This window comes from Podarcis cretensis, assembly GCF_951804945.1.
Source record: "Podarcis cretensis genome assembly, chromosome: 5".
NCBI classification, from domain to species: Eukaryota; Metazoa; Chordata; class Lepidosauria; order Squamata; family Lacertidae; genus Podarcis; species Podarcis cretensis.
Genome location: NC_137174.1, coordinates 60,161,268 through 60,175,033, shown reverse-complemented (window position 1 = coordinate 60,175,033; position 13,766 = coordinate 60,161,268). Strand labels below are relative to the sequence as shown.

Sequence of the window (13,766 nt, the reverse complement as noted above, 5' to 3'; positions counted from 1 at the left end):
ACCATGGCATGAAACTCAGGAAGGAGGCAAGTTCAGGAAGAATGAAGTCTGAAGGTCACTATATCAGGTCATTATCTTAGGTGGATCCTGCCCCACCTGCCCCACAAGAGTTGTCTCATGGCTGTTCAAAATGGAGTTTTGATACATGGAAGTTACAAATCATATTTATGGCACCACCTTACTGTGACTCACTCCAGAACAAGATGCATACTGGACGGTCACTTTGACCAGTGTCCCTCAACCCTGTATACAAGGCATGAGGAACCTCTGGGCCACAGGCCAATCTTAGCCTGCCAGTGGTACCACCCTGGACCTCAAGGCCATTTTCTCAAAACCATGTCAATCAGCTGGCATTGCTCGGATGGGCGGCTGCAGGTGAAGTGCATGCAGCCAACAGCAACAGAACCAGCTCCCCACAGGAAAATTGGCATGTGCAACCAATGCAACAAGATTTAGGAGAGTTAAATCCTGCTCCATGTGTCAGGATTCAGTTCAACTCCCTTCCTAATCAGGAAAGGGTTTACACTGAAACCCCTGCTAGAGGGGGGAAACCTTAGTTGTGGTAGACGTTCCAATGCAAACCGCCTCCCTGATTACGCTACTAAATCAAATATGTTTTCTTCTGTTTCAGCAGCACCTTGCTTTATTGTGAAGTCAGGCGACAGGTGAGGAGACCAGCTCACCTGTCAAATTTGGCTTAAAAGGCCAATCCTGATAAGGTTCCCCTACCGCTGCTGTATAATGTAATGCTTTCTTACCTGTAGCTTCCTCTTCAGGACTGTTTTCCTGTTGGTTTCCATATGTGTTGAGCAGCTGAGCAAATGCTTTACCATTAGCCAGTAAGGTGCTGTAAGAACCCTGTTCGGAAACAGCTCCAGCCACCAGCACCACAATGTCATCCACTTGGGCAAGGAAGCTTAGGCTATGAGTCACCAGGATCCGAGTCTGTGGCACAAACCAGCATATCACAAATTAAGGAGGTAGTATCAAGAAGATGGCACCGCCAGCCACTCCATACCCTGGACCTATGACATTATCTCAGGAAGGCTTCTACAGGCACACCATGGACTCACCTGTCTCTCCTTTACAAAAAGCCCACTTCACTAACTTAAACTAACCCTCCTGAATCCTCCTCCTGCCAGCCTTGAAAAAAACAAATGCTATATCTATTTCCCCACTGAAATAGCCACTCCTCCTTCAAACACAGGCACCAGAAACCCCTCCCAGCAGCTACAATTTCTAGGACGCAGCTCCAGCCTGAAGAGAAGCAGCTGAGCTTCCAGCTTGAAGACTCTCAGCTGACTCTCCAAGCCAACTGGAACATGCCAGCCCCTACAAAACCACTGCAACCAACCTAAGCCACTAGGTAGAGCAGCTTATTGAGGAGATCTCCACCAACTCCTTTTCCTTGGACTCTGATGACAGCCTGCTACCTCACATCTGCTCCTGACCCCATCAACCCCCTGTTGCTGCCTTTCTGCCAGGTTCTGACTCTGCACATGCCTCTGGCCTTTGGATCTTCATCTGCATGAACTCCAGACTACCTACGATCGCATCTATTGCCTTCGATCCAATGCTTGACCTCCACTCCATCTGTGGCCACATCTGTTTCCCTTCGGATCCTTGAACACCTCTAACTGAACAGGACCCACTCTTGGAGCTAGGTTAGGTCCTGACATTTGGCTTTCATGCATCTTAATATTACCATATGTTGAATATCTAATCCTCTTTATTTAGCATTGTTGTTTGCTTGTTTTAACTTCACCTTCTGCCAGCTGCCTCAGTTTTCTAAGAACACATTGAAAGGCAGCATCACAAAACAGAAGCAAACACCAAATCCAGCTGATGCAGTTGATTAAATTTACTGATTCAAGTAATATGGACATCAATCCCAAAGAGGGTTGAGCTCTACACTCTTTACCAGGGGCAAGCTTCCATCTATAGAAAACAGTCACAGGCCATTTGGAGTCAATGACTTCTTTTGGAGCCAACTTTCAATTACCTGAATCAGTAACGCTAGTCTCCCACACTGGCTAGATTTTTGTCCACTTTTTTGTTCGCTTTGGAAGAAAGGTGGAGTATCAATCTTGTAGCACTAACAAACAAAACATTTCTCCATCTGCTCTTCACAAAACAGGGTCTGCAGGGCAGGAAAGAGCTCACCTTATGCTGCAGCAGCCCCTGTGGCCCCAGCACTTGGTCAAAAATGTGTCGTCCTACATGGGAATCCACAGCCGACAGGGGGTCATCCAGCAAGTAAATGTCTGCGTTGTTGTATACAGCTCTGGCCAGGCTGACACGCTGCTTCTGGCCTCCACTAAGGTTAATGCCCTGCAGAAGAAAGCAGCCAAGCTAGGATCTCTGAGCTTTCTCTATGGTTCAGTGCATGGCAACAGCTTGAGCTCTGATTACTTGAGTCAGAAGCAGCCCCCTCCAATGCATTTGGCTTGGTCAGCCTTGACTGATGAAGATGGTCCTGCTGAAACTCACACATGACAGTGAATACTATAATACTCTACAACAATTCACCATTTTCCTGTAATCATCTATCCAATCAAATGCCCTTTCAGGACTTCTCCTACCCTTATTCACTCTCCCAATAACAATTCTCCTGCCCTCCCTTAGTCCCGCACAGCTGCCTACATTAACACGTGCTCTTCCCACACCTCATACTGATGTCCAAAGATAACCAAATATGATCAGTGTTAACTCTCAATGACAGTCATAGAAAAGTAGAATTTCAGAGTTGGAAGGGACCCTAGTCCAATTCCACTCAATGCAGGAATATGCAGCTGTCTCATATGGGGATCAAACCTGCAAACGTGGCTTTATCAGCATCACACTCCAACCAAGTGAGCTATCCATTGGACCTCTTAAGAATCTCCATGGAAAGTTTTTGTAATTCAGAACAGAGTTGGATGTTTTTGTTTCCTTCCAGGCTCTCAATGGGCCATGAAAGAAAAACACAGCTACATGTGGCCACAAGAGCACTAGTAACCATTACTATTTGGCTAGGAACTTTTGTAGATATCTTTGCAAGGCTGGACCATCACCCACAGCATCCCTTGTTCCTGCATATATCAGAGTCATCTCCCTCCCTGTTCTACTTGCTCCATCGCCCCAGATTACCACCTGCCCCTTCTGCCATTAAGCCCAAGGTTGGCACCTTCTCTCCAATCTCAGTAAGGTCTCCTCCTGGCAGCAGCTGCAGGTCTGGGAGAAGAGCGCAAGCATTTATGACCTGTTGGTATCGGGCCTCATCGAAGGGTGACCCAAAAAGGATGTTGTCCTTCAGTGTGGCATTCTGGATCCATGCTTGCTGAGACACATAGGCTATGGAGCCCTGAAGAAGCAAGAGGAAGAGGAGGAGACATCTATCTAGTCAATAGTACTTGGGAAAATCAGTGAATTGGAGATTAGCTTCTCTGGGGCTTCTTAGCAGAGCCGCCACCTCCTCTCACCTGAACATTGATACGTCCTTTGATGTTCTCCATCTCTCCCAACATGGCTGACACCAGTGAGGATTTGCCTGATCCCACAGGTCCTACAATGGCCAACAGGTGCCCATTTGGAATTTTCAAGTTTATGCTGCAGGAGAAAAGTAGCACATGGAAGAAGCATGTATACGGAAGTGGACTGATCTTTGGGGCCAGGAAGGAACCATCCCGATTGAGAGAAACTCTACCAGAACATTCTCATTATCGTTCAAGGCCTGGTTTACCTTTCCCTGCCTTATCCAACAGGCAAGTGGGTAAGAAAGGAACACCCCCTGCTTACAACTTTAACGCAAAGGATCACAGACATATCCCTAAATCCCCTCCCCACATACATACAAAATTGGTCTGGTATATGGTGACTTACTCTCTAATGGTGGCATCTGAATTTTGTTCCCAGGCAAAGGAGGCCTCAGAGAAAGTCACAGCACAGCCTAGAGGAGAAAGAAAAGGTAACATTATCATCAAGGACAGCGTAGGAACGATTCCGGCCCCATTACAGAACACAAGTTGCACCTGACTTCTTGCGCATTTTTACCAGCCTTCTACATTCACTTCAGAACTCTGCCTGCTATGACCTCCAAACCCTAACCTTCAATTACCAGGGCTCGGTTCATGACATATGGCCGAAGTGTTCAGGTCTTCACTGCCCAGGTAGCGCTCCAGCCGTTCAGTAGATACATTGACCTGTAAGGTGTAGAGGCAAAGTCAGGTATGCCAGGCAGTGATTGGGGTACCAGCACATCTGCAGAATCCAATTCTGATGCCTGTGCCCACTTTAAACATTTTTAGAGCTATGATCAGCACCAGCTGATTAGGTTTGGGAGCTTCTCTTTCAATTTCCCTCAATGCCTCTGACATGGGGTTATGCTGAGGCATTATGGGAAATTAAAACTGAAGCACCCAGACCCAGCCATCCAGCGATGATCAGAGTGTTGCCAGTCACGACTGCCTCCCTTGCCAGGTAAACCTGCCCTCTCAAAACTGGGGCATGGAGTAGCTTGGTGCTTTCTGGTGCTTCATGGCTTGTTGAGAGAGACATTTGCCATACAGACTGATCAGGAGTCTATGATATGCAACCCAAAGCTAAGGGAGCCCCAGTGCCATTTGCACAACCCAGGACCCAACCACCTCTCTCTACGAACAGGGTGTGAGCACCAAAACCGGGATCAGGCTCTGCCTCCCACCTCAGTTACAGGATATAGGTCCCTCACCAGCCTACTCACCTGTACCAGGGAGGACAATGTCAGTGGCAGGAAGCCCAGAGGGAAGCGCAGGACATTGAATAGAGAGATAGAAGTGAAGGCTTTCTGCGCATCCAAAACATTGTTTTCATCAACCATCACATACACAGCAAATGTTACCACAGAGACCTAAGGAAGGAGAGTCACAGGGTGAGGGGCATCTTCTACATTGCAAGGAATGAGCAAAAGGAACAAAAATAGTGTGCTGTCTTACTATGAAAGGAGCACAGGCGAAGAGGAAGATGGAGATGGATTGCAGGTAGGCAAAGCGCAGCAGCCGCTTCAGCTCCTGTGCCCGGATACCTCCGACTCGTTTCTCAAATGACGGCTCCCAGGCAAACAGCTTCAGGATCTGAAAGGATGCTTCTGGTCAGATATGGGGGCTCAGTTCAACAGAGCTTTCCATCCAGTGAAAGCAGGAGCAGGGCTCCATCCTACCATGTATCATTTCCAGCACAAGCCCCTTCCCAACGCACACATTGCAGGCAAAGGCTAAGCAGGCGCTGACCTTGCATGCCTGCTTTGGGAAGGCATCTAGCAGAGATCAGAGGCAACACTCCCCGTTATCCTCTGCCTTATCTGCAATTCAAACTCCACTTACCGAGTAGTAAGCCTAACTGAAATCAAATGGACTTAATTATCAGTAGATGTGGCTAGGATTGTGCTGCAAGCAATGCAAGGTCAGACTAAAAAAAAAATCCATTGATGTTTCCATCAGTACAGCCAACTCATCACTGTGTTGGAGCAATCTGGTCTCTGCTACTCACCTTGATGCCGCTGAGAATTTCATTCATTATTTTCATGCGCTCATCCTTGTGCTTCATGTTCTTCACCTGTGCAAAGAAGTTGAAAAGAGGGAGTTGATCATTGTTCCAGCCCCACATAATATGTTGCCCAGGGACAAGTCATTTGTGCTTTGTCTCTGACAGTTAGAGGCACCACATTGCCATAGTTTTGCCCTTAATTCTCCAATAGATCTGTGAAAGTGAAGCTGGGGGGGGGGGTTGATGCTGTGCCCTATGGGACTTATTCTACAGAGGTCTACAGTGCTCAGTAATACACACACACACACACACACACACACACACACATGCATTGTCTCTTTTTTTCAAGTTGTGTTTTCTACAGATTACAATGCTAAGTCTTGTCCTAAGCTCTGAAACATCTACATTAAACTGGGATAATCAGACTTCAGGATTTTGAATAAATGAACCGGACAGACTATTTTCAATAGGCTGCTTTTAATAGAATTAAATCTACTCACTGAGGCCCAGTGCAAAAAATGACACAGGGCAGTTACATTCAAAATTCAAGGTTAGCATTTGGAGCACATGCTTGACCTATGAATTTGTCCTCTGTAGCAGAACTGACCTCACAGCCCTTTCAAACAAAAAGGCACTGCTGGTTCCCCACCCGCCCAGGACATTCCTTCCCTCACCTGTATGGCTCTGGCCTTTGTGACCAGCACAGCATTGATGGGGATAAGCAGGACCATGACAGCAATCCCAGCAAGCACAGAGGGGCCGAGCTCCAGCCACAGAAACACTATAGACAGCACAATCTGCAGGGGAGCCGACCACAGCTGGTGCATCATGTTTGTGAAGTCCATGAAGCGCTGGGCATCTGCGGACATCAGATTCACCGTCTCGCCCACCGTGGATTCCTTCCGTGTGGCATTGGAAACGGTAAGGGCCTGAAAGCAGATACAACAGTGGCTGTAAAAACTAGGGGTACCAGATAATTCCATAGCCATTAGGGACCAGGGCACAAAGCACTAAGGATGAGCAAATCTGTCAGCGACTTCCTCTCTCAGTTTCTCACTTTTCCAATCTTCACTTTAGTCCTCCACATCGGTTTGCAATTTTTAAAATAAAATCCATGAAAATCCATCAGCATTTTAGTATGAATTTCTCCTAATACACCCATTTGCATGCAAACTTGCCTAATATACACATCTCTGAAAAGCTGTTTCCCCAAATATAATGCATCTGTGTGTGCTATTATCACTTATATATGCATTTTGTGCAAACTTTATCCCAGTGCATGCATTTTTGTATGCATTCCTTGGCTGGATAACTGCACTGCAAAAAATCGAAGAAGTGTGAATGTCAAAGGATCCCTCCATCCCAAGATCCAGGGGAAAGCAGTCCAAGTTGATTGGTCAGCACTAAGGAAAGCAGCACCCACAAAAGGCGAAGGACCCAACTGACCTTCTTGTAGATGGCAGCCATAAGAGCAGTGCGTACGAGCATGCCCAGTTCAAAGCAGAGTTGGAAATACTGCTGTAGGCAGATGGATTGCACCAGTGCGGTCAGAAACAGCAGCATTGCATAGAGGTAGCCATGCCAAAGGTAGGCATTTGGGTCTGACACAAAGGAGATCATCAGCCTGCGAGAGAAAATATTGATGAGCATCTCTCTAAATTCAACTCAGACTTGCACAAACCACACCCCAATAACACGTCCGCCTCCCACAAGCCCTACGCATCAGCCTCTTGTTCTTCCACACCCAGGCTACAGGCTCCTCCTCAACCAGGCTCATGCAGTGCAACCATAGGTCACATGTGGACAACCCACAGGCCACATGCAACCTTTGTGGCTCTCTCCTGAACACCTCCATGTCTCCAGTGGACAATTTTAGTATACATGTCCACTCAGAAATAAGTCCCATTGTGCTCAGTGAGACTTATGCCCAGCCCCAGCTAAGTATATATGTGATAGCAGCCTTAGGGATATATCTCAATTAAGTCTAAAACATAACTCATAACTATTCCTCAATGCAGAGACCAAACTATGTCCTTCCCTGGAGCAAGCTCTGCTACTTATCCCCTATAGTGGACAACTAATATGAGACAGCTAAAATGGAACCACAGTTTAAAACCTGGACCTGGGAAAATCATTTTTCAGATCCAAACCCTGGCTTTCTCTCAGAATGTTCCTCATCTATAAAAGCCATCTTAATGCACCATCTTACAGCAGAAGTGCAAGGAAATTGTTTTAATTATGCCTGGAATCTTCAGGCACATAGTTTGTGCCTTTAAAACTGTGAGAATGTTTTAAGGAATTCATTAGTGTGTGGATGGTCCAGACCGTATATATGGATTTCCAGCCAGTGACAAGATCTTCCTGTATCAGAAGCTTATTTAAACCCCATCGCCCACCATCCAGGGCACCAGAAAAACTCAGAATTAAAAAGTGGAGCTAGGAGGACTCACTTCAGTAGCTGAGGGCTCACAAACACCAGGAGGTCTTGCACTATCTTGAGTGCCACTGATTTCATAAGGTTCCCAGCAAAGGTTCGGAATATAGAAGCCATCAGCCAGCTCTTCGCGTAGTCACCACGAGAGTCTTTCTTGTCTGCCTCCTTCCTGCCTTTTTCCTTTTTCTCTTCCTAAATTCAGAGCAGGGTTTAGGTTTGGCAGGCATCAAGCAGCCCCAACTCTCATGGTGGAGCAACTGCCACATAAAGCCAGCCATCGTATTTATTTATTAAGATTTATTAATTTGATAAATTTGTATCCCACTTTACTTCCCAAAGGAGCCCCAGGGTGGCAAACAAGAAGCTATAAACTATAAAAACATATTCCAATACAGATGCAGACTGGGAAAGTTATTAATTTAGAAGGCTCCTCAAAAGAAGATGGTCTTCAATAGATGCCAAAAAGACAATAGAGACAGCACCTGTCTAATTTTCAAGGGGAGCAGGGTTCAAAGGATAGGGACCGCAACATTAAGTGTCTGATTCCTAAATTGTGCAAAATGGAGCTTCTGTTATATGCAGAAACCCCCCCCCACTTGTAATAATAATAATAATAATAATTTATTATTTATATCCCGCCCATCTGGCTGGGCCTTCCCAGCCACTCTGGGCGGCTTCCATAAAAACCAAAAATACAGTAAAATCACACGTTAAAAACTTCCCTGAACAGGGCTGCCTTAAGATGTCTTCTGAATGTCAGGTAGTTGTTTATCGCTTTGACATCTGCTGGAAGGGCGTTCCACAGGGTGGGCGCCACTACCGAGAAGGCCCTCTGCCTGGTTCCCTGTAGCTTTGCTTCTTGCAATGAGGGAACCGCCAGAAGGCCCTCGGCACTGGACCTCAGCGTCCGGGCAGAATGATGGGGGTGGAGACGCTCCTTCAGGTATACTGGACCGAGGCCATTTAGGGCTTTAAAGGTCAGGACCAACACTTTGAATTGTGCTCGGAAACATACTGGGAGCCAATGTAGGTCTTTCAAGACCGGTGTTATATGGTCTCGGCGGCCGCTCCCAGTCACCAGTCTAGCTGCCGCATTCTGGATTAGTTGTAGTTTCCGAGTCACCTTCAAAGGTAGCCCCACGTAGAGCGCGTTGCAGTAGTCCAAGCGTGAGATAACCAGAGCATGCACCACTCTGGCGAGACAGTCCGCGGGAAGGTAGGGTCTTAGCCTGCGTACCAGGTGGAGCTGGTAGACAGCTGCCCTGGACACAGAGTTAACCTGTGCCTCCATGGACAGCTGTGAGTCCAAAATGACTCCCAGGCTGCGCACCTGGTCCTTCAGGGGCACAGTTACCCCATTCAGGACCAGGGAATCCTCCACACCTGCCCGCCTCCTGTCCCCCAAAAACAGTACTTCTGTCTTGTCAGGATTCAACCTCAATCTGTTAGCCGCCATCCATCCTCCAACCGCCTCCAGACACTCACACAGGACCTTCACTGCCCTCACTGGTTCTGATTTAAAAGAGAGGTAGAGCTGGGTATCATCTGCATACTGATGAACACCCAGCCCAAACCTCCTGATGATCTCTCCCAGCGGCTGCATGTAGATGTTGAAAAGCATGGGGGAGAGGACAGAACCCTGAGGTACCCCACAAATGAGAGCCCAGGGGTCTGAACACTCATCCCCCACCACCACTTTCTGAACACGGCCCAGGAGGAAGGAGCGGAACCACTGTAGGACAGTGCCCCCAGCTCCCAGCCCCTCAAGACGGTCCAGAAGAATGTTATGGTCGATGGTATCAAACGCCGCTGAGAGATCCAGCAGAACTAGGAAACAGCTCTCACCTTTGTCCCTAGCCCGCCGAAGATCATCAACCAGTGTGACCAAGGCAGTTTCAGTCCCATAATGAGGCTTGAATCCTGACTGGAAGGGATCCAAATGGTCCACTTCTTCCAGGCGTGCCTGGAGTTGTTCGGCAACCGCTCGCTCTATCACCTTGCCCAAGAATGGAAGATTTGAGACTGGGCGATAGTTGGCCATTGTGGCCGCATCTAAAGATGGTTTTTTAAGAAGCGGTTTAATAACTGCCTCTTTCAGCGGGTCTGGGAAGGCTCCCTCATGGAGGGAAGCATTCACCACCCCACGAAGCCCATCGCCCAGTCCTTCCCGGCTAGCTTTTATAAGCCAGGATGGGCAAGGATCCAGGAGACAGGTGGTTGGTTTCACTCGTCCAAGCAGCCTGTCCACATCCTCGGAGGTAACAGATTGGAATTGATCCCACTCAACTTGACTAGACAGAACTCTAGCACTCTCCCGCCCTGGCCCTGCTCCCACGGTGGAGTCTACTTCTTCCCGAATCTGAGCGATTTTATCTGCAAAAAACTTTGCAAAATCATTGCAGGAGAACATGTGGCTTGTAAAGCACAGTGATATTGTCACCGGCCCCCCAAATAGCTCTAAGTTGCAGTGGGCTTGGAGATCCTGTGTGTAAGATTTCCTCCCATTCAGCCCAGCATTTGGATCTGAAATGTAAGCCCCACTCTCTCTCCCAGCAGCAGTAGTTACCAAAACCAATGCATCCTGACTCTGGGCTTTGCTCAAGCCATTCATGAGCTGGTCAGTAGCTGCTGAATGAAGTTTCCTCTTCCGTTGCCGGATCTCCAGTTTCCGCTGAGCATTTTTTATTCCAGCTGCCATGTTCTTCTCAAGCGAGCCTAAAATTTTCCCCGTCTTATGTTCTTCCTTCAAGTCCCAGAGGTCATCAATTTCTAGCGGCTTGCGATAGCCCTTGAGCACCATCCTGAAAGGTACAGCAGATTTACTCAGATGCTCAAAACTCTTGCTGCTCTTCACCCCACTAACTTGTTGCTTTGACCATGCTCAGGCACAACAGTGAAATGAGCCCAGTATCCAAGGACTGGGGCTTTGGGGGAAGTGAGAGGCTGCCAGCTCCCCATCAGTTGGCACTTGTTGAACAGAATGAAGAATTCCAAAAGGCTAGACCCTCTAGTTAGACACAGCAGAGGAAATAAAAGACTGGAATAGGAGCTTGGTTTAAAACACTACATTGCAGTATGGCATTTCCCACCATGCAAATATTTCAGATCCAGAGCATTTTGCTCTTGCTACCCTTAGCTCTCCCATCCTCAGCTCCCCCCACTTTCCAATTGCTCCACACTCAGCTAAAGACCCATATGGGGGAATCCGACATAGTGCTAAGTGGACATTCCATCAGCACAAGGATTTCTCCTTGCACAACAGAACATTCTCCTCCTCTGGTGCCCCCTTAAATCTGTTCTCAGGGTTCCCCAGAGGGTGCAGGGTATGCACTGATGGGAACTGGTAAGAGGAAATTAACTATATCTAATCCTTTAGAGATCCACATGTGTGGGATAACTGTCAGTATATGGAAAAAATAGCTGGTATTTGTTTTTAAATCACGGGGCTAGCACATAGAGAGCCCCAGTTAGCAGAGTATTAAGTCCCATTGTTAGGCAGATTAATGAAGCATAGGAACTGGCCATTAAAGGGTGTGTGTTTTTTCATTTCCATTCAGCTGCATGAAGCAGCTGAGCCACACTACCCTCATGCAATGAAACAGACCACACACTGAAGTAAGTTTAAAAATACTTAACTGAGGTCACAGTCATGCATTTTCCTTTATGCAACAGCAGTAAAATAATGCAGGTAAAATACTTAGTTGAAATACATCAAAGGAGCCTCAGACACATGTCTGAGGATGGGAGTTAAGTTGAGGCACATCCGCCTCCATTGCTTGCAGCGGGGGGGGGGGGGGAGAGAGAGAGAGAGAGAGAGAGAGAGAGAGAGAGAAGAACAAGAAATAAGCTTTACTTCCTCCCTCTCAGAAGAAGAGGGGGTGTGACCTCACGGAGCCTACACTAGTGATTAGAACTCTGTGGTCTTAACCCCTTCATATACTAATTAGCATTGTTAGGTTTGACTGCAAATCTCCCACAAGCACAGAGGGAGGAGAGCAGGAGGAAGTCCTGTTTCATAAGCAGAAATCCTTGCACTAATGGGACAGATTAGTTGACCCTAACCTTTATTTTCCTAGATGTAATACACTTATCTTTTCCACTCAGATTTGCATACCTGCTGTACCACTGGAAAGTGAGGAAGCTCAGGAAAGAGGCCACAATCTCTGGGTTCTGAAAAACACGGGAGGCAGAATGTCTAGGTGAAAAATTCAGGGAACAATAGTGTGACTAACTTGGCTGTCACCTTTTGAAACAAAGCCTTCAAGACACATATGGCAAATGTTCCTTTTAAGACCACTCCCACCAAACAGTGCATCAGGCAGCCAGGTGTGGCCTATGAAACCCAGCTTCCTGGTGAGCTGGTATGTGGAAACATTCCCTATCCCATCAAGCCCACTCCGAGAACCTATACAAAGTGGGGATACCATGCAGAATACCAATGGCTGTTCCTGTCCCAAAGGTGTATCTGAAGAAGTGTGCATGCACACGAAAGCTCATACCTAGAACTAACTTAGTTGGTCTTTAAGGTGCTACTGGAAGGAATTTTTTGTTTTAACTATGGCAGACCAACACGGCTACCTATCTGTAACCTGTCCCAAAGGTTATCCTACAAGTCTAGTGCATGCAGCTGAAGACACTCACTTTCTTTGCAGCTTCCTCCATTTCAGGGGCAACGTCGGAAACAATAGAGATGAAGAACAAAATAAGTTGAAGCCCATAGGAGACAAGGAAGAAGCTAAAACGTGGCACATCAGTGATGGAGCCCTGCAAGAGAAGAAAGCAAATGGGAGATACTAGTGGAAGTAACCAAATTGTGGAGCTGGACCCACTTCTTCCCAAGCAGTTAGGGCTAAAGTCTGTGCACCTTGACAACTTCTTCCTGCAGCTTCTTTTTGGCCTTTCTCCCCACTTCCCCCTGCCTCAAGACTGTCCTGAGAACTAGAATGAGTGAACCACAGCAGACAGGCTTGCAGAGCTGAATAACCCCCGAGGTGGATTTGCTGGGGCCACCTCAACCTTTGCCATCCTGGGTTGCCTAGTTTTTCATAGACTTCTTGTGTTTCTGACCTGTATTGCTTGCCGGATGAGAGTCTGGAGCTGAAATACACCACAGAGCACAGAAAGGAGGAGGAAGATGAAGAGAGTCCCCGAGTCTCTGCGGACGGTGAAGCGGCGGCTGTCATGGATCAGCAGAACGAGCAACTGCAGTAGCGAAAAAGAGCCAAGAGTTTGCAAGACTGGGTTGGTTTCAGGGTTAGGAAATGGAGGGAGGTGTGATGTAAACTCATGGCACCAGGCTGGACATCAAACTTGATAATGAAGAGGAACCTGAGATCCACCTTATTAGCTCGCTGAACATGCTCACTTGAGACAAGCTCAAAACATGGCTTGTGACTTCTAGTCGAGCTTCCAGAATGAGATCTGGAAACAGACTGATGAAATAAGAGAATGGCCTTTGCCTTCATAATTCTAAATTTGTATAATGCTAAAAAAATCTACCTCCATTTCCTAGCTCAGATCATATCAGTTAGCAAGGGTGTAATTAAATGTGACAAACTAAATCAGTGGTTCCCATCCCACCTACGCCTGCAGAGCACTTGAAAACTGCTGAGGGTCTTGGCAGAACCACTTAATGGTTTTTCTGCCTGTTGTAGCAATTGTGATGTGCTGCAGGGGCGCAGACTTATAAAAAATATTGGGGGGGGCCCCCGGGAAGTTTTCTAAATTTTAGATGAAAATTAGTGAGTTTTAAAGTTTTTTAAAAGTATTTTAGAGTCATATGATCAACATTAGAACCCCGAAAACTCGACTCTCTATAACTCCACACTCC

The 13,766-nt window shown here is 47.1% G+C and overlaps 1 protein-coding gene across 1 annotated transcript in view; it reads right to left on the bottom strand.

The window, feature by feature from the left end:
• Positions 1–13,766, bottom strand: part of ABCC2 (ATP binding cassette subfamily C member 2) — a 36,572-nt gene that overhangs the window by 14,133 nt on the left and 8,673 nt on the right. Inside the window, exons 4-19 of the mRNA XM_079977239.1 lie at positions 13,004–13,138; positions 12,578–12,700; positions 12,051–12,106; positions 10,503–10,737; positions 7,953–8,128; positions 6,949–7,126; positions 6,177–6,431; positions 5,506–5,571; positions 4,953–5,090; positions 4,721–4,867; positions 4,097–4,181; positions 3,862–3,928; positions 3,462–3,588; positions 3,167–3,343; positions 2,164–2,331; positions 759–945 (exon numbers count right to left, since the gene is read on the bottom strand). Coding sequence (XP_079833365.1) covers positions 759–945; positions 2,164–2,331; positions 3,167–3,343; positions 3,462–3,588; positions 3,862–3,928; positions 4,097–4,181; positions 4,721–4,867; positions 4,953–5,090; positions 5,506–5,571; positions 6,177–6,431; positions 6,949–7,126; positions 7,953–8,128; positions 10,503–10,737; positions 12,051–12,106; positions 12,578–12,700; positions 13,004–13,138 — 2,320 coding nt within the window. The remainder of the gene's footprint in view (positions 1–758; positions 946–2,163; positions 2,332–3,166; positions 3,344–3,461; positions 3,589–3,861; positions 3,929–4,096; positions 4,182–4,720; positions 4,868–4,952; positions 5,091–5,505; positions 5,572–6,176; positions 6,432–6,948; positions 7,127–7,952; positions 8,129–10,502; positions 10,738–12,050; positions 12,107–12,577; positions 12,701–13,003; positions 13,139–13,766) is intronic.